The following is a 23,573-nucleotide window of genomic DNA, read 5'->3' on the forward strand; positions in this document are numbered from 1 at the left end:
TGTGGCCTAAACTCTATTTTTAGGAACTGAGACTAACCCAGCTCCAGCTCTTATAATGAACACATTAGAATTTCTCATTATTTTTCAGGAAAAACTAAGCTATCCTCTAATCAAATCCACTCATTCATAAAATGATTTTTAAGCAAACATGTGTTTTGCTAGCACATACCAATTAGATTCATTGTGATACTTCCATACATGCATACAGTATATATATCCAGCTACCCTTCTTCCATACTTGCCCTTTACAACCTGGCTTTCTTTCCAGTTCCTAGTAATCACTATTCCACTTTCAGGTCAACTTTTTTAGTTTCTGCATATGAGAAACAACATGTGGTACTTATCTGTGTCTGACTTACTTTGCTTAATATGTTGTCCTTTATATCCATCCATTTTGCCACAAATGACAGGATTTCATTTTGTTTATGGCTGAATAATACTCCATTGTGCATATGTTCCATATTTTATTTATCCATGCATCTGTTGATGGACACCTAGGCTGATTTCACATCTTAGCTATTTTGTATAGTGCCACAGTAATAAACATGAGCATGCAGGTATCTCTTTGGTATACTGATTTTGTTTCCTTTGGATATATACCTAGCATTGGAATTGCTGGATCATACAGTAATTCTATTTCAGGTTTGTTGAGGAACTTCTATAGTGGCTGTACGTTATGGTTTGAATGTGAGTGAGGAAAAATGATTGGGTTATAAGAGTCTTAACCCAATCAGTGAATTAATCCCCTGATAGGGGTTAACTGAGTGGCAACTGAAGTGGTAGGGTGTGGCTGGAGGAGGTGGGAATTGGGGCATGGCTTTGGGTATATATTTTTATCTGGAGAGTGGAATCTTTCTGCTTCTTGATCACCATGTGAGCTGCTTCCCTCTGCCACACTCTTCTGCCATGATGTCCTGCCTCACCTTGAGCCCCAAGAAATTTGAGCCTGCTGTCTACGGATGGATACCTCTGAAACCATCCATGAGTCCCTGAATAAACCTTTTCTCCTCTACATTTGTGCTGGTCAGGTCTTTTAGTTGCAGCAGCAAAAAAGCTGACTAAAACACTATACTAATTTACATTCCCACCAATGGTGTGTAAGAGTTTCTTTTTCTCCACATCCTGTCAGCATCTTTTGGGGGTTTTTTGTTTTGTTTTGTTTTTGTTTTGGCTTTGGTAAGGCTGTTGGGAGTTTTTTTTTTTTTTTTTTTTTTTTTTTTTTTTTTAATAATATCCGGTCTAAGTGGGGTAAAATGATATCTCAGTGTAGTTTTGATTTGTAGTTGCCTGATGACTAATGATATTGAACGTTTGTTCTTATATTTTTTGGTCATTTGTTTATTTGGGCCATTTATTTTTACTTCTTTGAGAAGTATCCGTTCAAATCATTTGTCCAGTTTTAATTGGGTTGTTTTTCTAAGTTTCTTGAGTTCTTTATATTCTTTATATATTGTGGATTAATACCCTTCTGTCCAGATGCAGAGTTGGCAAGTCTTTTTTCCCATTCCATGGGTTGTGTCCTCCTCTGTTGTTTTCTTTGTTGTGCAGAAGTTTTTTAATTTGATATGATCCCATTTGTCCATTTTTGCTTTTGTTTCCTGAGTTTTGGGGTTCCTGTCCAGAAAAAACCAGTATCTTCTTGAAGTATTTCTCTTATGTTTTCTTTTAGTAATTTCAGTTTCTGGTCTCATATAAAGGTCTTTGATGAATTTTGAGTTGATTTTTGTACAGGGTGAGAGAGAGAGAGTTTATTTCTATCTTCTTCATGTGGCTACCCTAATTTCTGGGCACCATTTGTTGAAGAGGCTGTCCTTTCTCCTGTGTGTTTTGCCAAAAACAAAAAAATCTTTGTCAAGAATCTGTTGGCTGTAGATGCATGAGTTTATTTCCCAGTTCTCCATTCTGTTCCACTTGTCTGTGTATGTTTTTTTTTAATTTATTTATCTTGATTCATTGTACACAAATGTGGTATAACTGTTGTTTCTCTGGTTATGCACAAAGTAGAGTCACACCATTTGTGTAATCATACATGTACATAGAGTAATGATGTTTGTCTTATTCTGTTATTTTTCCTTCCCTGCACCCCCTCTCCACCCCTTTTTCCTCTATACAATCCATCCTTCCTCTATTCTTGCCTCCCTCCCACTTCCTGTTATGTATCATCATCTGCTTATCAGAGAGATCATCCAGCCTTTGATTTTTTGGGATTGGCTTATCTCAGCATGATATTCTCCAGCTCCATCCAATTACCTACAAATGTCATAATTTTATTCTTCTTTATGACTGAGTAATATTCCATTGTGTATATATACCACAGTTTCTTTATCCATTCATCAATTGAAGGACATCTAGGTTGGTTCCACGATATAGATATTGTGAATTGAGCAGCTATGAACATTGATGTGGCTGTATTACTGTAGTAGACTGATTTTAAGTCCTTTGTATAGACCGAGGAGTGGGATAGCTGGTTCAAATGGTGGTTTCATTCCAAGCTTTCTAAGAAATCTCCACACTGCTTTCCAGAGTGGCTGCACTAATTTGCATCCCCACCAGCAATGTATGAGTGTACCTTTTTCCCCACATCCTCTCCAACACCTATTGTTGCTTGTATTCTTGATAATAGCCATTCTAGGGGTGAGGTGGAATCTTAGGGTACTTTTGATTTGCATTTCTCTTATTACTAGAGATGTTGAACATTTTTTCATATATCTGTTGATTGCTTGTAGATCTTCTTCTGTGAAATGTCTGCTTATTTCCTTAGCCCATTTATTGACTGGGTTATTTGTATTTTTGGTATAGTTTTTTGAGTTCTTTATAGATTCTGGAGACTAGTGCTCTATCTGAAGTGCGTGTGGCAAAGATTTTCTCCCACTCTGTAGGCTCCCTCTTCACATTGTTGATTGTTTCCTTTGCTGAGAAAAAGCTTTTTAGTTTGAATCTATCCCAGTTATTGATCTCTGCTTTGATTTCTTATGCTTTTAGAGTCTTGTTAAGGAAGTCTGGTCCTAAGTGGACATGTTGAAGATTTGGACCTACTTTTTCTTCTGTTAGGTGCAGAGTCTCTAGTCTAATTCCTAGGTCCTTAATCCATTTTGAGTTGAGTTTTGTGCAGGATGAGAGATAGGGATTTATTTTCATTTTGATGCATATGGATTTCCAGTTTTGCCAGCACCATTTGTTGAAGAGGCTATCTTTTCTCCATTGGATTCTTTGGCACTTTTGTGTAGTATGGGAAAACTGTATTTAAATGAATTCAGTAAAGTAGCAGGATATAAAATCAGTGCTCATAAATCTAATGCATTTTTATTCATAAGTGATGAACCCTCTGAAACAGAAATTTAGAAAAACTACACCATTCACAGTAGCCTCAAAGAAAAATAAAATACTTGGGATCTCTACAATGAGAACTACAGACCACTAAAGAAAGAAATTGAAGAAAACCTTAGAAGATGGAAAGATCTCCCATGTTCTGGATAGGCAGAATTAATATTGGCTTTACTACCAAAAAGTGCTATACAAATTCAATGCAATTCCAATTAAAATCCCAATGACTTACATCATAGAAATAGAGCAGGTGATCATGAAATTCATTTGGAAGAATAAGAGACCCAGAATAGCTAAAGTAGTCCTTAGCAGAAAGAGTGAAGCAGGGTGTATCACAATACCAGACCTTCAACTATACTACAGAGCAATAGTAACAAAAACAGCATGGTATTGGCACCCAAATATACAGGCAGACCAATGGTACAGAATGGAGGACACAGAGACAAACCCATATATGTGTTTGTTTTTATGCTAGTACTATGCTATTTTTTGTTAATGTAGCTCTGTAGCATTTCTTGAAATCAGGTATTATGATGCCTCCAGTTTTGCTCTTTTTGCCTAAGATTGCTTTGGATATTTGGAATCTTTTGTGCTTCCATGTAGATTTTAGAATTTTTTTTCTAGTTTTATGAAGAAAAATCATTAGTATTTTATTGGGGATTGCATTGAATATAGATCACTTTGTGTAATATGGACACTGTGTAGTATTTTCACAGTATTAAATCTTGTAATTCATGAACATGGGAGGTCTTTTCATCTTTTAGTGTGTTCTTTCATTTCTTTCATCAGTGGTTTTGTAATTTTCACTGCAGAGATCTTTTACTTCCTTAGTTAAGTTTATTCTTAGGTACTTTATTTTTTGTGTGCTGTTGTGAATAGAATTGCTTCTTGATTAATTTATCAGCAACTTCCTTATTGGTACATAGAAAGCTACTGATTTTTATTATGTTGATTTTTGTATCCTGCAACTTTACTGAATTTGTTTATAAGTTCTAACAACTTTTCAATGAAGTATTTAGTTTTTTGTGTGTATAAATCATGACAGCTAGCTGGGCATGGTGGCCCATGACTATAATCCCAGTGATTTGGGAGACTGAAGCAGGAGGATCACAAATTCAAGGTCAGCCTGTCTCAAAATAAAAAATAAAAAGGGCCAGGAACATAGCTCAGGGGTAAACTTCTGGGTTCTATACTCAGTAACCCTCCCTCCCAAAAAATGTCATGATAGCTTCAAACATGGACAATTTAGCTTTTTCCTTTCTAATTTAGATTTGCCTTTTTTTTCTTTCTCTTGCCTGATTGCTCTTTCTAAGTCTAGCAGTACTATAATAAATAGGAGCAGTGAAAGTGCACATCCATCTTTTTCCTGGTGTTAAAGGAGATGCTTTCAGCTTTTCCCCATTCAGTGTGATGTTGGGTTGACTGTTGATTTGTCCTAAGTGTAGCCTCTATTATGTTGAGGTATGATCCTTTGTACCTGTTCTTGCATTTTATCAAATGCCTTTTCTGCATTTATTGAGTTAATCATATGATTTTTATCCTTCATTCTGTTGATATGCTGTGATGTATTATGTTTATTGACTTCTGTCCCTGTAGTGGAACCAGCTTGATTGTGGTGTATGATCTTTTTGGTGTGCTATTGAACACAACTAAGCACCTAATTGTTTTTTTCTTTAGCATTACCTATACCCTGAATATACAGAGATAAATAAAATAACAAGTCTGTGCCTTCTGGAAGCAACAATGGTCAATTAAGAGAAATGAAAATTGTTAAAGGTGAGCATTTGCCCACCCCCAAAAAATTATTACTTTTGAGTTAGTAATTCCTGCCAATTAGGCATTTTGTACATACATATTTGTAACATACTTATTTTTATATATATGTTTAAAATGTTGTTAAACATCTTTATTTTGATTGTGATATAAAGTAGTGTATAAGAGTATTGGCACTAAACTTATTAACTATAGATGTATTTAAGCACATACAATATCATGGAAAGAATAATGTATACATAGAAATGGTATACTTTTTTTATTGTAAACAAATGGTATACATGTTGTTTCTCTGTACGTGGCGTAAAGGCATACCATTTGTGTAATCATAAATTTACATAGGGTAATGTTGTTTGATTCATTCTGTTATTTTTTTCCCTTCCCCCCAACCCTCCCACCCCTCTTTTCCCTCTATACAGTCCTTCCTTCCTCCATTCTTGCCCCCCTCCCTAACCCTAACTCTAACCCTAACACTAACCCCTCCCACCCCCCATTATGTGTCATCATCCACTTATTAGCGATATCATTCATCCTTTGGTTTTTTGAGATTGGCTTATCTCACTTAGCATGATATTCTCCAGTTTCATCCATTTGCCTGCAAATGCCATAATTTTATCATTCTTTATGGCTGAGTAATATTCCATTGTATTTATATACCACAGTTTCTTTATCCATTCATCAATTGAAGGACATCTAGGTTGGTTCCACAATCTGGCTATTGTGAACTGAGCAGCTATGAACATTGATGTGGCTGTATCTCTGTAATATGCTAATTTTAAGTCCTTTGGGTATAGGCCAACAGTGGGATAGCTGGGTCAAATGGTGGTTCCATTCCAAGTTTTCTAAGGAGTCTCCACACTGCTTTCCAGAGTGACTGCACTAATTTGCAGCCCCACCAGCAATGTATGAGTGTACCTTTCTCCCCACATCCTCGTCAACACCTGTTGTTGCTTGTATTCTTGATAATCGCCATTCTAATTGGGGTGAGATGGAATCTTAGGGTGGCTTGATTTGCATTTCTCTTATTACTAGAGATGTTGAACATTTTTCCATATGTTTGTTGATTGCTTGTAGATCTTCTTCTGTGAAGTGTCCATTCATTTCCTTAGCCCATTTGTTGATTGGGTTATTTGCATTCTTAGTGTAGAGTTTTTTGAGTTCTTTATAGATTCTGGAGATTAGTGCTCTATCTGAAGTATGATTGGCAAAGATTTTCTCCCACTCTGTAGGCTCTTCCTTTGCATTGCTGATAGTTTCCTTTGCTGAGAGAAAGCTTTTTAGTTTGAATCTATCCCAGTTATTGATTCTTGCTTTTATTTCTTGTGCTATGGGAGTCCTGTTGAGGAAGTCTGGTCCTAAGCCGACATGTTGAAGTTCTGGACCTACTTTTTCTTCTATAAGATGATTCCGAGATCCTTAATCCATTTTGAGTTTAGTTTCGTGCATGGTGAGAGATATGGGTTTAGTTTCATTCTGTTGCATATGGATTTCCAATTCTCCCAGCACCATTTGTTGAAGAGGGTATCTTTTCTCCATTGCATATTTTTGGACCCTTTGTCTAGTATGAGAAAATTGTATTTATTTGGGTTTGTGTCCGTGTCCTCTATTCTGTACCATTGATCCAATAAATGGTATACTTTTAGTCTTATAAAATTGCTAAAGATAACGTTTATTAAAAAAAACATTTTTTCTAAATTACAATGTAGTTTGTATCAGCCACTTAATTATTTTCCTTAACAAGAACAGTTAAAAAAACTTATTAAAACATCTCTCATTACTTGAAATGACTTGGGCAATTAGAAATGGTCATTTTTAATGACTAAATTTAATTCAATGATTTTTGTATTCAGAATGCCAAAACAATAAAATTCTTGGTAATAACCCAAGAATTTATAAATGCCCAGTGTTAGTATTCTTTAATGAAATAAGAATCTGACAGAAAGAGAAGAGCAGGCATAAAATGACAAGTTCCTCAGAATTTATGGGTTCCAGGTTACTTGGAATAGAGAGTTAACGCTATGTCTCCCTCCCCCCCCCCCCACCTCTCTGCCAGCCAGAGAGGAACTCCTACTTATGAGGCAGGGCTCCCTCACTGTTCTTAAATGAAGGCTGCACTGTCTGATAAATAGCCCTCCATGATTTTCACAGGGTATTTATAACGTGGGAGAAGTTCACAGAATGGAATATGTTTGCTGAGAGTTTTGCATGTTACAGTGCTATACATCATATGGTTCAATTTAGGTTCTCTGAAATATCAGAGTTACATTGAAATTATCAAAAGGGAAAAAGTCACATGGCAATGTTACAAACAAGATGCGCCTATTTGTATTTATGTTTGCTAATGAAATTCAGTCATGATTCCTACTTTGATTTTAAGAGTTTTAGACCACCATTCTGCTTTATTCATTATAATTAAATCTCGTGCCCACACGCAGACACAGAGCAACAAAGACAAGGAGCACATTTTATCTTTTAAAACGTTATTGCATGGCTTTGATATGAAGCTCCGGAGCCTCAAAGATTTATAGTATAAAAGCAAAACAATATGTCTTTAAGGGTATGGTCATCCCTCAGGCAAGTAGAGGAACTAGAAGAAGGGTTGGACACAGGGGACAGACTTGACTTTGGGTGTGTGGGGGCTGTGGAATTTGAGACAGCTAACCCAACCTTGGTCTAATCTCCTGTTTTGCTACCAGAAGAGAGGAAGAACAGGCCAATTAAAAAGCACTACTAAATTTTACTGTGAAATTGGGAGTGAGTGGGATAGAAAAGGGGTCTAATTTAGTTGACTCATCAAAGAGCATTTATACATGAAATTTAGAAAAGTACCTACCTTTCCAGCCCCAGCTCAACCAAGTATTCCAGTAAGCCAAACATTTCATCAGGGCCAGTGAAAGCCTTTTGCTCCCAGTTTACTCGGCTGCCCCTTCGCCATCCTTCCCAGCAGAGCAGAGCCAGGGCTACAGAAGTTCTGCCCTTGTGCTCACCTTCTTCTCTCCTGTGCAGTGGAGAAGAGCATTTGGGAAATCTCCAGGCCTTTGGTAACCAGGGCAGCTCCTGTGGTCCAAAAATCATCCAAAATGCAGAATCTGTCCTACACTTAATTAAGAACTAATGGTGGTTTGGGAGAGGGTGACTGTATGCTCCAAATCTTTTTATTGTCCCTATTACTGCAGGATTTAATCCAAATTGGCCAGCTCTGAACAGATCCAGGCAGGCCACATTATTTGCTCAACCCTAAATCAGACACTGAACACAGCCTTAGTGGGACTTCACTAGAACCACATGGAATGTCACCCCCTTGAATGTACTAAAGATGCTTACATTTCCCACAGAACCTTTCAGCCAGCTTTATCTTAATTATTTTGATATTTTATCCATTTACCAAAATTATTGTGAGCACTCAGGGAAATGAATTGATTCTCCATGGATTGCTAATCATGTAGCAGAAGAGCCAGAAGCAGAACAAAAAGCTTCTAACTACTCAGCTGAACTGGTTGGGACATCATTTAAGTCCCCACCCCATTCGCTGGTCCCTTCACCTTGTTCTGCTCCCAAGGCCTCTTAATCTCAAAAAACAATTTCTTTCCTTACATCTGTTTTCCTCATTAAGGCCAGAAAAGCTAAATACATTGCTCTGGGTAGAATCAGAACCACCCATAAAGAGCACTAGGCTAACTCAGAAATCCTGTACTCTTCCTGCATCACCATGGATGGATGGGTCACCATCTCTGGGCATTAGGCTTTCATCTCTTTAATTAATCATTGGGCTAGAAAAATTAACAAAAATAGTTTTTAATTCCAATGTTCTAATGTGTCTTGACTGTAGAAGCTAGCAAAGGGTTTATTCAGCTTGGTATAGCAAACTTAGTTTCCAGTTTTCTTTTTCTATGATATTAATAAACATGTAGTGGCAGGCAGGCAGGCTGAGCTCCTTACAGTGACATCTCACCATCTGAGAAGGAAAAATACAAGTAGTCTACACATGGCCTGAAAGTAAGAAAGATAAGGGATCCAGGTAACCTATCTGTTATCTGGGTAAAAGCCGTAGTGTGAAACCCTCAATTGTTTTCTCTTCTGCATTAAGTTCATTAGATGTCAACATTAGGATGTTCATATTGCATCCATTCTACCACCTTCTCAGCCTTCAGTGAGCATCCAGATAACCTGGGATGCTTCAAACATATTCCAAAACCTAAACTTGGAACACCAATTGACTTTGAAGAGCTGATGTATCTATTTTTTTAAAGCTTTCCAAGTGATCTGGACATGGTGTTCTGAATGCTATTCTTATAAGAACTAGTTTAGAATCCCTCCAAACCAAAGATGATTTAGATTCAGGGCCCATCTCTGCACTCTGAAGTATTATGCCAGGATGACCTAGTTTGAATTTGAAGTAATATTTTAATTTACCCTTTAAATGAAGTTTAACAAGAATTGAGTTTGCTAGGACTGGGAGAATATGTGTGAGTGATGATGTGGGTGGAGCACATTTCTGGGAGGGGAGACTATTGTTTTGTTTTAATGTAAGATAGTGTGGCATAATGAAAACAATATAGGCCCTGGGATTTATATCCTAAATCTACCTCTCATTAATCATGCCACTTTATAAAAAAGAATATGTGACCTTTCAACTTGTTGTGGCTCAAGTTAGATATGCACATGAAAGTACTTCGTAAAATCAATTTTGAGAATATATAAATCTCATGCCCCTTTAAAATGTGTTAGATAAATATTGTGATTAACCTTTAAGCAAAAAAGCAAACAAAAAGGCTACTTTATTTTCTTCCTCTTTTTCCCCCTAAAAAATGACTTCTCAGCTACCTTTTACTGGGGTAGTTAAAACATTATTGTTAAATTGGAAGCATTAAGCCAGGGATAGTCTTAGTTATCTTAGTATCCTTTGCAACTCCAAACACACAGTGGTTTACACGGTATAGTAGGAACTCAATAAAGATTTGCTAAAGTCAGATTACACAAATTTATAGGAATTCAGATAATAGGACCCTTATTCCACTTCTTAGGCTTTTGAAAAATGAAGTATTTATAAAGGAATTTGGGACCTGCTACAATGAAAGTTGTTATAGTTTAGATATGAGGTGTCCCCTAGAAGCTCATGTGTGAGACAATACCAGAACATTCAGAGGTGAAAAAATTGGGTTATGAGAAACTTAACCTAATCAGTGCATTAATTCTCTGATAGGGATTAACTTTGTGGTAACTGTAGACAGGTAGGGTGTAGCTGGAGGAGGTGGGTCCCTGGGGGCATGCCTATATATTTTGTCTCTGGTGAGGATGCCTCTCTGCTTCCTGACTGTCCAGTCCTGAACTGCTTTCCTCCATCATACCCTTCTGCCTTGATGTTCTGTCTTACCTTCACCTCAGAGCAATGGAGTTGGCTGTTTATGAACTGAGACCATGAGCACCAAATAAACTGTTCCTCCTCTAACATTGTTACTATCAGGTCTTTTGATCACAGCAGCAAAAACAGCTGACTAAAACAAAAGTCTTATGCTCTTTTATATAAAGTATGAAAAGCAGAAAGGAATCAGAGAAGATAGTGAGAATAAAATGTAAGTCCAAATTGGGAAGAGGGATGGTTTTTATCTAGAGTTAATACTGTATTAGAATAATGGCACAAATATAAACACAGTAATTTTTAACTTGGGACAATTGGATACATTTTATTTATTTATCTATTTATGCTTAAGATAAATATTAATCCCTTCTTTTTGTCCCGAAGAGGTTGTCCACTGTGTTGCCCAGAATGGCCTTGAACAATCCTCCTGCCTCAGCCTCCCTAGTGACTGGTATTACATGCACTTAACACCATGTCCAGATTTCTTGCTTTTTAATACTAGTTTTTGTTCTCTAAAATCTACTAATTAATGGCCCATTTTGAAAAAAAAAAAGAAATAGAACAATCTGGTAGTTAAGTTTTCTCTAGCTTATTCACATACAGCTAACAACAACAGAAAGAGTCCTGTTTTTCTAAGCACACATGAATGAATGCCCAGTACAGCGAGTAGAGGATCTCTGTCTGCCTATCTAGTCATAATTTGAAGCTTAGTCAATAAACAAACATCAAAAATTGGGAACTAGTTTGATCCTCAATTTAAAAAAAAAAAAAACAGCAAACCTATGATCTTTTAAAAAATAAAGTATCATCTTTACTGCTGACTTTGAGAGATGCTCAAATGTTTGAACTTTCCAATAAATCCACAAAGGAGAAACTAGTAAAAGAGAACAGAGTTTTATTAAATCAGAAAGAAAACTGACTTGGCACATAGCAATTAGGACCCCGTTTGCTGGAGGAGATCTGATTGTGTTATTGACTAATTTATGATTTTCGATAGTGGATGAGGGTCCTGGCTGTTTTCAGTCAGTCTGAGTTTTACTAACTAGGAGTATGTGAAGTTGTGGAACTGGGACTCATTCCTAGGATTCAGCAGAAGAAAGTAAGTAGGATGCAAAGTGTTTCATGAGAATGTGACCTCTGGAAGACCCTTATACCAAGCAAAGTTTAAATTTGGTTAAATTTTCACAACACAAACAGAAAAACATTCACAGTTGACACAAAGATGAGTTGTCTTCATCTTCCTGTAAAATTGCTTACCCTGGAAAGGATGCCAAATTTGAGACATTCCCATGATTGCCTTACATAGACAACATACCTCCTTTGGACATCAAAAGGAAAAAGCAGTGATTCAGGATGTAGGACCCTCGGGGATTGGTTTGCTGAAATTGTTCTTCACTAATTACGCATGGTTGTTTGTTCCTTCTTTATTTTAGAATAGGAAGAACTCATTACAGAAATCCAGATTACTCTAAACTTTGATTTCCTCTCTAAACTTGGCTACTTGAGCATCTTTGTTATTAAATAAGCCCATAATTTTTTAGTTGTTTGCGAAGAATGCAGATAAATCATCTGTGAAGGTGAATTAATCTTTGAAAAGACAAGACGCAATTTCCCCCGACCCCAAACCTCATTTCCTGAACAGAACTCTCTTCAATCATTTACCTTTGTAAAGAATCTAGCTTTACTGCCAGGTCCATTTACCTAAATGTTAAGTCATCCTTGTGCTTTAAATACTATATGATGAAGGTTGTCATTGTGGTTGTGACGTGTAAAACAACAGGGTCAAGAAACTGAAAGTGTTACTTTGGCATAAACCTCTCCAGGGCAGCCATGGCTGGGAGCCAAAAGATACCTCTACCCCATTCCTGTAAGATTTTAGTGGCTTTCTGAGGAATCATTGAATGCCATTCTCCAAAATCTTAGGAGGCAGACTCGGGAGTTTTTTAGTACTCATTAGAGCAAACAGCCCTGTGATAAGAAAGAAGAGAAAGCAATGAAACTAGGTTTCTAACCCATGATAAACTGATGCAGGGTAACCTGCATAACAGCATAACCAATTGATGAAATTCCAACCAAGGCTCCAAAGCATGACAGCTCCAGTAAATCCTCTGTAAGCAAGGAATTTGGAGAGGTTTTCAAGTTAATTGATTTTTTTTTTAAGATTAAGACTCTTTAGCACCTCCATAGCATTATCTTGATCATAAAAGATGTTTCATAAAGTGTTTTCTTTATTGAGACATAATATTTATACCTTCTTATAGGGTACATTATGACAATTTGATACATATATACAATATGTAATTTTCAAATCAGGGTAACAGGTATTTCCATGTCTTCAAACATTAATCATTTTTCTGCTTTGGGGAATTCATACTCTTCTTGTCATTTTGAAATACAAATTGCTCTAACCATAGTGACCCTGATGTGCTGTAGAAAAACCAGAACTAATTCCTCCTGTGTTTTGGTGATCCTTATTTTTCTTCCCTCCATCTGTCCTGCCCTTCCCAGTCTCTAGTGACCACTGTTCCATTCCATTATTCTGAGATGGACCTACTGCTTTCCATAACTGAGTGCAAACATGTTATATTTTTGTCTATTTGTACCTGGTTTACTTCACTTAACAAAATGAACCATTTTTTAAAGATACTATCTTTCCTCCACTGTATGTTTTTGGTACCTTTGTAAAAAAAAATCAGTTGGATGTGTGAGGATGGGATTAATTTCTGGTTTCTCTTCTCTCTTTCATTTGTCTATGTGTCTGTTTTTACGACAGTTCCTTGTTGTTTTGATTATTACAGCTTTGTGGGATGTTCTGAAGTGAGGTATTCTGATGCCTCTTGCTTTGCATATTTTTTTCCCATAAGGATCATTTTGGCTTTTCTGGATCTTTTATGCTTCCATATGAATGTTAAGGATTGTTTTTCTGTTTCTGTGAAGAAAATTGTTGGCATTTTGATGGGATTTATGTTAAATTTATATCTTACTTTGGGTAGTATAGTCATTTAAATAATATTCTGCCAATCCACGAACATAGGATATCTGTGTGTGTGTGTGTGTGTGTGTGTGTGTGTCCACTATAATTTCTTTCATCATTTTTATCATTTTTATTGTAGAGATTTTTTTACTTCCTTGATTAAATTTATTCCAAAAATATTTTTGTACCTATTGTGAATGAGATTGCTTTCTTTTTCAGCAAATTCATTATTGGAGTATAAAAGTGCTAGTCTTTTTGTATGTTGATGTTGTATCCTGCAACTTTACTGACTTTTTTACAAGTTCCAAAAAATTTATAATAGCATATTTAGGTTTTTGTATGTCTAAAACTATGTCATCCTTTCCAATCTGGATGCACTTTATTTCTTTCTCTTGCCTCATTGCTCTTGCTAAGAATTCAAGTTCTATTTTAAATAAGAGTGTTCCCATTTTAGGGGAAACTTGGAGCTCTTCTGTGTTCAGTATATTGACTGTGGGTTTTTCATTTGTAGCCTTTATTACGTTGAGGTATATTCCTTCCATACTTAACTTTTTGAGAGTGTTTATTATGAAGGGATATTGAATCTTTTTAAATGCTTTTTCTGTGTATATTGGTTGAACTTTATCCTTTGTTCCATGGATGTGTTTTATCACATTTATTGATTTGCATATGTTGGGCCATCCTTGTGATAAATTCTGCTTGAACATGGTGTATGATATTTTTGATATGCTTTTTGCATCCAGTTGGCTAGTATTTTATTGAATTTTTATACTTGCGTTCATCAGAGATATGGGCTTGTACATTTTTGTTGTTCTTGTATCTTTGTCTGGTTTTATTATCAAGGTGATGCTGGCCTCAAAAAAATTTGCTAGAGTTCCTCCCATTTCATTAATTTGGAGAAATTTAAGAATTATTAGAATTAGTGGTTCTTAGAATTCATTAGTAAAACTATCAAATCCTGGACTTCCTTTAGATGGGAAATTTTCACCTAATGCTTTAATTTCATTACTCATTATTGGTCTGTTTAGATTTTCTATATTTTATTTATTCAGTTGGTATATTGTATGTGTTCCAAAATGTATCCATTTCTGCTAGGTTCTTCAATTTTTTTTCACATGTATTTGTTCATAGTTTCTTATGAGCCTCTCTTTCTGTAGTATCAGTTATAATCTTTTTCATCTCTGATTTCATTTGAGTCTTTTTTTCTTGGTTAGTTTAGCTGAAGGTTTTTCAAGTTTGTCCGCTCAAGAAACTGTTTCATTCATCATTTGTATTTTTTTAGCTTTGATTTTTTTTATCCCATTGTGCTCTTTATTATTCATTTCTCATACTGATTTTGGATTTATTCTTACTTGTCTAAGCGCGTGAAATATATTGTTAGGTTTATTTTTAAATTTTTTCAATTTGTCCTAATTAGTTATACATGATGGTAGAATGCATTTATACATTTTGATAAATCATACATAAATGGAGTATAATTTCTCATTTTTCTGATTGTACATATTGTAGGATCACATCAGTCATACAGTCATATATATACATGAGATAATAATGTCTGTTTCACTCTATCATTCCTACCCCCATACCCCTTCCCCTCCCTTCACTTTCCTGTCATTTTGATGTATAAATTTATTATAAAATATTGTACTACTATAAACTTCACTCTCAGTTTTGCTTAGTTGTATCCCACATATTTTGATGTTGTGTTATCATTTTCATTTGCTTCCAGACATTTTTTTCCCTTTTTAATTTATTCAGTACCCATTCATTATTTAGAAGCATGTTATTCAATTTCTTATATATATGTATACTTCTCATTCTTCTTTTTCTTGTTTTATTCTGTTATGGCCTGAGAAGATACATGATATGATTTGAGTATTTTAAAATTTCATATTGAGACTTGGTTTGGGGCCTAACATGATCTGTTACAGTTTAGATATGAGGTATTCCCCAAAATCTTATGTGTGAAACAATGCAAGAAAGTTTAGAGGTGAAATGATTGGGTTGTAAGAGCCTTAACCTAATCAGTATGTTAATATCCTGATAGGGATTAACTGGGCAGTAGCTGCAGGCAGGTAGGGTGTGGCTGGAGGAGGCTGGTCCCTGGGAGCCAGCTTTGAGGTATATATTTTGTTCTTATTGAGCAGAGCGGGCCGTGCTGCCATGCTTCCCCTCCCTCTTTTCCTCCCTTCCACCTCCTCCTTCCTTGTGCCATGTCCCCAGACACACACTTCCACCATGAGGTTCTGCCTCACCTCTGCCCCCAAAGAATGGAGTCACATCTGTGGACTAAGACCTCTGAAACCATGAGCCCCCAAATAAACTTTTCCTCCTTTAATTGTTCTTGTCATGTCCTTTGGTCACAGCAGAGAAAAAGCTGAATAACACGTGATCTATACTGGAAAATGATACATGTGCTGAAAAGAAGACTGTGTATTCACTGTTATTCACTGTTATAGTGTCCATTTTCACTATTGTGTGGTTCAGATAGTTCTTTATTGATTTTCTGTTTGTATGATCTGTCTATATAGATGGGGAAAGTGAAATATTGAAGACCCTGGCTACCATTGCATTTTTTTAAAGTTTATCTCTCCCTTTAAATTTCATATTTGCTTTATATGGATGGCCCTGTGTTAGGTACATACATATTTATCACTTTTATATCTTCTGACTGAATTGATCCTTCATCAGTATATAATAGCATTCTATATCTCTTTACAGTTTTTACTTTGTTTGCTTTATTGTATATAACTACTACAGATCACTTTTGTTTTCCATTTGTCTAACTTCTCTTTTTCTAACCATTTACTTTTAGTCTATGTGTATCTTTACCAATAAAGTGGGTTTCTGGTAGATAGCATATAGTTCGGTCTTGTTTTTATCCATTCAACCAGTCTGTGCCCTTTGATTGGTCAATTTAATCCATTTATATTCACAGTTATTCATAAGTTTAAACTTCCTTCTGTCATTTTGTTAATTGTATTCTGCTTGTTTTGTATTTTGTTTCCACCTCTATTTTTGTGATGTGGTTTATTTTTATTTTCTTTCAGTAATTTGAATATATCATCCCATTTCTTTTCAGGCCTATAAAGTTTCTTCTGAGAAATCTGCTGTAAGTCCAGTCGGCATTCCCTTATATATGACTTGATGCTATTTATCTTGCTGTTTTAAGATTCTTTGTCTAATTATTTTGACTACAGTATTCCTTGGTGAACTATTTTGGTTGAATCTGGTTGCAGTCCTTTGAGCTTCTTGTACCTGGATGTCTATATCTCTTTAAGATTTGGGAAGTTTTGAGCTCTTATTTCATGCAGTAGATTTTTAGTGCCCTTCCCCTTTCTTTCATCCTCTGAAATTCCCATAATGAAAATATTTGTTAACTTAACAAATGTATTGAAATTTTATCATGTCCCATAAGTCTTGAAATTGTGTAGGCTTTCTTCATTCTTTTCTTTTGGTCTGGGTTAATTCAAAAGACCTGTCCTCAAGCACAGAAACTCTTCTTTTTGTTCTAGTCTGTTTTGGAAGCTCTACAACCTGTGTCAGCAAGTGTGGATATGAACCCATAGGATGTGACTTTCCCCAGAATTCTCAGAACGGTTTGGGAAGATGTCTGGGCCTGTAGCACAGTTCCGGAGCCACAGTTGAGATGGGACATTCCTCACATAGTGCAGGGAGGAACACAGGTGATGCTGTGGCCTGTGGCACCAGTAATTGTAGACTTAAGGTTGTGGAACACAAAGGGGACATTCTGCAGGCCCTGGAGAACAATTGGTGCTAAGACCAAAAGTGCTGTTAGCCACTTTCATTGAGCTATAGGACCCATATAACTTTGCCTGGTGCCATGGGACAAGAACAAACAGTACCAGGGATTTTGGCACCAGCAGCTGTGGTCCCAAGTCCATGGGCTGTATAAAAGCATCCCCTGGCACCCTCAGGGCATGTGCAGGTAACATTTGGGCCTGTGGTATTGGTATGCATATACCTGGAGAAGTGAGATATGAAGGAGACCTTTCCTAAGTTCCACAGAGTGAGTACAGGTAGTATTGGGACTTTGGGCTTTGGTATTTGTGGCCCTAGAGCTTCAGGAGGTGGATGGGAATTCCCTAGGTCAAGTGGAGCAAACTTTGGTGGTGATGAGGCTTGTGGGATTGGTAACCGCAGTCCTAGAGCAGCAGAACACGAATGGAATCTTTCCCTGGTCCTCAGGAACAAGCTTGGGTGGTGCCGGGCTAGTCTGCACCAGCAGCTGCAGTCCCAAGACAGAGGGAGACCTTCCTGAGTTCCTGCCAGGTGCACTCAAGGTACACAGGTGGTACCAGGGTTTGGGGCTGCTGGGATTGCCCCAGCTGCCAGTGAACAGATACAAGTAAAGCAGGGACTTTGTCCCAGTAGCTGTAGTCTCAAGGCTGTGGACTAAAGAGGAGACATTTGCTAGATTATTCCCATGGAACAAGCACAGATGGGACTCAAGCTTGTAGCTACAGCAGTCATGATCCCGAAGCTACAGGACACTGAGAGGGCTGTTTGCTTGTTCTTTTCTCTAGGTTGCCCTCCAGACACTCTGTGCTATTTAGGGTTCCCATTACTTCCTTACTGATTTTCATAGTTCTCAATTACTGTCCTGGAAAGAGTTTTTCCTTTGTTGTCATGTTTTTCTGTGTGTCAGAACCACCTCTAGCTGCATACCTCTTCTACTTCTTAGAAAATCCATTGGGCTGAAAGTGCACAGACTTCACAAGAGCCCAAGAGTTTTAGCTTCAGAGGCAGAAATCCCTAATATGAGGTTTTATTATTTTCTCCATTTTTCTGAAAACAGATAATAGAAAAATTGAAGGTTATGTATTCTCTGAATGTGACTGCTACCAGTTCAAATAAGGCATATTATGCCAGTGAAAGGGGGGATGGCATTATTTCTTTTTTTTTTTATTGTAAATAAATGGGATACATGTTGTTTCTCTATTTGTACATGGAGTCAAGGCATACCATTTGTGTAATCATAAATTTACATAGGGTAATGTTGTTTGATTCATTCTGTTATTTTTTCCCTTCCCCCCACCCCTCCCACCCCTCTTTTCCCTCTATACAGTCCTTCCTTCCTCCATTCTTGCCCCCCTCCTTAACCCTAACCCTAACCCTAACGCTAACCCCTCCCACCCTCCATTATATGTCCTCATCCGCTTATCAGCGAGATCATTCATCATTTAGTTTTTTGAGATTGGCTTATCTCACTTAGCATGATATTCTCCAATTTCATCCATTTGCCTGCAAGATGGCATTATTTCGAAGTTCTGAATTTTAGTTCTCTTCCACTTTAGAACAAAATAAGATTCAAGACAATTCACAAGAGGCCCTGTATTGTCCAGGTCTTCCAGTCCCGAAATGAAAAAAAAAAACTCTGCAACACGAAAAGCATGCAGTTTTGCTTTTATCACTCATACATTTATTATTGCAATTCCTGTCCATTTTCCTGTTTTCTTTTATAGGAATATTTTATCACACCATGACCAGTATGTACATATATGTATATTAAAGTATGTAAGGGTTCAGGTTTTCTATACTTTTTATAATTTGTAGAACTCTGAAATCATATTTTAGTGAAGAGGTAAGGCCTCTCTTGGTATCTGTTCACTCAGACTATAAATTAGGGTTGGGAAGACTATAATGAGTCAGTAATTTATAAACTATTAAGATAGTTATAAGTGATTCTGGAGCATGTTGAATAGAGAACATATGTTTATAAAAGAAACAAATTCAGCACAACATCTCTCTGGTTTAACCAAACCCAATCAATTAACAAAATGGGATGTTTTACTTTGCCTATCTCCCACTTCCCAAAAATAGAATCACTAACCACTTGTTAACCACACTGATTTTTTTAATAGAATAGTTGCTACAGCTTTGCCACCAGAAATATTCGGATTAAGCACCCTACTAGATTATAGCCAGCAGTCTACAAAACAGGAAGGAAGCTCTGCTTGCTTTTTGCCTTCTTTCCTTATGTGACTGGATGTGATAATTCATTGCAGATTTCTTTTTCTTTGACAGAGTGCCTACCGCAGAAATGGGATGGCTTTTCTAGCCTGCTGATGTGGCTACTGCGACGGGAAGGGCGGTGTTATGCTGAGGTGCTTTCTCTTGAACAAAATAAAAGTTTAGCTTCTCCGTATCTTCAGGAGTGGACTGGCTTATTGTGACTACCAACTGGCTGACTCCTGCTCTTTTCTAGCCCCCTCAACACTTAGACTTGTTTACTAGATGGATCATTTAGCTAATTAATGGCAGGATGTTTGGGATAGCATGTAGGTGGACAAAAATGCAGATCACATGATTTTGAAATTTTAATTTGGCATGGATTTGCTACCCTCGACGCACATATTCTAAAAGCAATGCCTTTCCACCCCATTGTGTTTAGTCTTGTTTGATACATTTCACAATCCAGGTTTGGGACAATGGAGGCAAAATTAAAGGACAGTTGATCTTCTCTTCCCACTGTCCTACCAATTTTACTTTCCAACACTTACTGACTATATTCCATCTATTTTAGAGACAACTATTTGTTTTATAACTAATCAAAGATCTAACTGACCTGATGAACTGCCTGTTTCCCTCTCATCTTCCCTTCCCCTATTACTGTATCTGAATATGGGTCATTTTCATGCCTTCTTCCCAACTTCCTGCCATCAGTTGTGTTTTTCTCCTCACACGGAACTTCCTCCGTTTCCCTCCTTTCCCCTGCTTCTCTTGATAAGGCCACCATCCTATCCATGCCCTGCCCTATCCGAAGCAATCAGAAGCAGTAGAAGGGAGCAGAAGAGCTTGCTTCCTCCCTTGAGCACCGCCACCAAGCCGGAGACTGGACAGCCACATTGCTTGCTGGGAGAAGCTGCACTACCCTTCTGGCATCTATACTTTCTGTGGTAAATGAGGAACTCTAACTCTTGGGAACAAACCAAAATATGGCAGATGAAATTGTACAGTTCCTGATTAAACATGAATTGCAAAGAAAGAAGTTATTTCTTTTAATTCTGTGGGAATTTTGTGTAATTTAACTTTTATCATGGTTTTACACACATCCAAACAACATTTTATAAAGAATTAATAAAAACAGAAATGAGAAGCATGAAAGATTTTTTCCTTGTGATGAAATCATTGAGTCTCAGTGTGATTGTGCCATGTTATTCCCATTTGTTAACTGTCATTTACCTGTTCTATGTTAATCCTCTTGGGGAAAATCTGCACATCAGAAACAAAAAACAGATATATAATATCAAAAAAACTGCCAGAGGGTTTTGTTGTTCCATCTGTGCTGGTTGAAATGTACAAGTAAACTTTTCTTTTTATCATCATCCTTATTTTCCTTGGCATCCCTAATCATGGAAAATTGAAAGTCTGCAGTAAACATCCTAACTTTTAAAATGACAGCATTTATTGTATTTGGTTTCATCTCCCAGCCTTATGGAAGGTATAAAAATTTTCAGTGGCTAATTTTTCACATTGAAATTTCTCCTCTCCTGCACATTTTAAAATAGGCACAAGACAGAAAATACAGGGGTTAGTTTTTTTCCTTCGTCTTATTCTACCTGATCTCCATATAGTCCCAGAGAAGGAAGACTCAATGTACATTTCTCTCAGAAATATGACAGGTCTGTGTTTTTGTTGGTCTGGTCTATGTTTGTCTATCTTGAACAGTCTGACAGGTAATTATTTATAAAATCTGGTTTTGCCCAGTAAGTTCATATAATAACCTTTCACTTTTCATCATAAGCCAGAGAGCTGAATTTAGAATAAAACAAGGTCGTTTATGTCTGTCCTGAACCAGCCTAGATGTCCCCATGATTGCTCCATATTAATATTTTTAATTTTTTTCCCTTTTCTACACTTAGGTTCTTTTCTCTTACACTTTCCACAAGGGTAAACTTGAAGTGAAATAAAATTCCTTAAAGCAGTGAGTATAGAAATAGAAAATTTACAGAGTGAAAGTTTCAGAAAATGTGTCTTAACATTAATGTAGAATAACAGCAGAAGATAATCTTATAGTTGAGAACAATCACTCATTTTGCAGAAGAAAAAACATTTCCTAGAGAAGAAAGGGACTTTCCCCAAATCACTCAGTAATGGCAGAGATGAGAACCCATGGTTCCTAACTTTCAATCTAATATTATACTTCATCATACTGATTAGCATTAGAATATTACCAAGACTCATTTGAGTTTTATAGCATATTTATCCCAGATGACAATGTATATTTATTTTTTTTAAATAATATCAATTATCAACATATCCTAAAGCATAAGTGTTATGTGTCGAATTCTTCTTCAGAGGGATTTTAACTAATTGACCTGTGTTCTCTTACATATCAGGCTCAACTCTTTAAGTCAGTGACTATACAACCCTAGTTTGTTTTTTGTCCTTTGTGTTTTAGAGCTTCAGTTGAAAACAGACCAACAAATAATAACCTCTCCTCTAGATTTACGCCCTATATTAAGGGTAAAAGAAAGAGAAATACTTCTCCCTTCACCTAAATTTGGAAGTGTGACTTTCTGAACATGCTGCTTGGAGGTTATGTCATTAACTTTCTTGCCGTCCCATCTTGTAATAGTTGAGATTCAAAAATAATATTCCAGTTTTAGGACTGAGGGTTTTTATTTGAAAACCATCAGAAGCACAAATTTTTTGAAATGGTATATATAGTTCCTGAATCTAGGGAGAACTCTTAATTTATTACCATCTGTCCTTTGTTTTTATAAAATAATAACCCACATTTAATGTTTTTACCACATAGAAGGCAAATAAACACAGCAGTGATTCTTGGTCTGAAAGGAAACAAGTTTACTTGTTTAAAAATTATAAAGTTTAAGTTTTTGAATTTTTAAAATACAGTTCCCAAATCAGGCATTGCTTTCCAGTTCCTGTAATCCCCTTATGTAAAACTAAATCACTACAGAGAATGTATTCTCTCATCTGCCCTTCTGGAATTTAGATAGAACCTTCCCAGGTTGCATTTAAAATTCTACCATCAACCATGTATACATCTCATAAAATATTTTACAATTTCCTGTATGCTCCAGCTGAACATTTCATAGTATATAAACACTTCTGCAAATAATCTAAGGGCAACAAGTTGAGTATGTCATAGCAGTGTCCCCCCATAAAGCTAATTCTCCAGCAGTGTATTTTCTTATTTTATCTTCTTAGTTGGAATTCAAGATGAGTACTTTTTGTGCTATTGTACAGTGGTGGGGGGTAGAAAGGAGCAGAGGACTCGATCAGTTTCAGTGGAGTTGTGTTCATTAAAGCAAAGGCTTTCTGCAGAGGGCATCAAGCCAAGCTTAAACAACAAAACCATGCCTGCAGGAACTGGATGTAAATGTGATGGTTAAATAAGGGCCAGATGCCTTTAAAAACTCAAATATTAAAAAGTCATATCTCTTAAAGTAAGTTTCAAGTTTAGGACAAGAATACCATGGCACTTTAAAAAAAAAAAAAAAAAGACTTGCATTTGTTTTCTGGAATAAAATATCAAGTATTCAAACTGTCATAAGTCATGGAAATTTTGGGAATTGGAACATATTTTAAAGCAATCAATTCCTACAAAGGCACAAGAAACCCACACACAGTATTTCATGGCTAGAAGAGCCACTGTAATGCTGCACAGAGCATCATATTCATGATCCCTTTTCTGCTCATCACCACCCAGTACTCACTATTCTCATTTTAACCCAAAGGAGAGTAAAACCAAAAATATATGAAGATGACCAAAAGATAGTTTTACTTACATCAGGTAAAGTTGTACTTGCTATTAAAAAAAGACATATCAGCATTGTAATAATTACAGCACATCACCTGTGCTACATGCTTTGTGTAGTTTATCTTGTCTGCTGCTCACAACCCCTTTGAGTTACACACTGTTGTCCTCCCTGTTGCCTGTGGGTAGGAGAGAAGAGACTCAGGAATAGCAGTTCAGTGCTTTCCACAGTTTCACAAAATGACACTGGTGCTGGTACCCAGCACTAATCCTACAATTACACAGCATGAACTGTACTAAAGATTTCTGATAACATAGTAAAGGGAATTGCTGCCTAACTTTGAATCTAGAAGCACTTCTCAGTACCAAAAGAACTCAATTATAAGAAAATTTTA

The 23,573-nt window shown here is 36.5% G+C and overlaps 1 protein-coding gene across 6 annotated transcripts in view; it reads left to right on the plus strand.

Moving 5' to 3' along the window:
* Nucleotides 1-20,549, plus strand: part of Supt3h (SPT3 homolog, SAGA and STAGA complex component) — a 487,114-nt gene extending 466,565 nt beyond the window's left edge. For 3 of the 6 annotated variants that reach the window (XM_047559654.1, XM_047559658.1, XM_047559655.1), the window contains one exon: nt 19,479-20,549. In XM_047559654.1, the coding sequence (XP_047415610.1) occupies nt 19,479-19,627 (149 nt within the window). In that variant the 3' untranslated portion in view covers nt 19,628-20,549. Of the gene's footprint in view, nt 1-19,459 lie in introns of all 6 variants that reach the window. The other 3 variants (XM_047559657.1, XM_047559659.1, XM_047559656.1) reach the window with 2 other exon arrangements.
* The last annotated feature ends 3,024 nt before the right edge of the window (nt 20,550-23,573 follow it).

This window comes from Sciurus carolinensis, chromosome 7, assembly GCF_902686445.1.
Source record: "Sciurus carolinensis chromosome 7, mSciCar1.2, whole genome shotgun sequence".
NCBI lineage: Eukaryota > Metazoa > Chordata > Mammalia > Rodentia > Sciuridae > Sciurus > Sciurus carolinensis.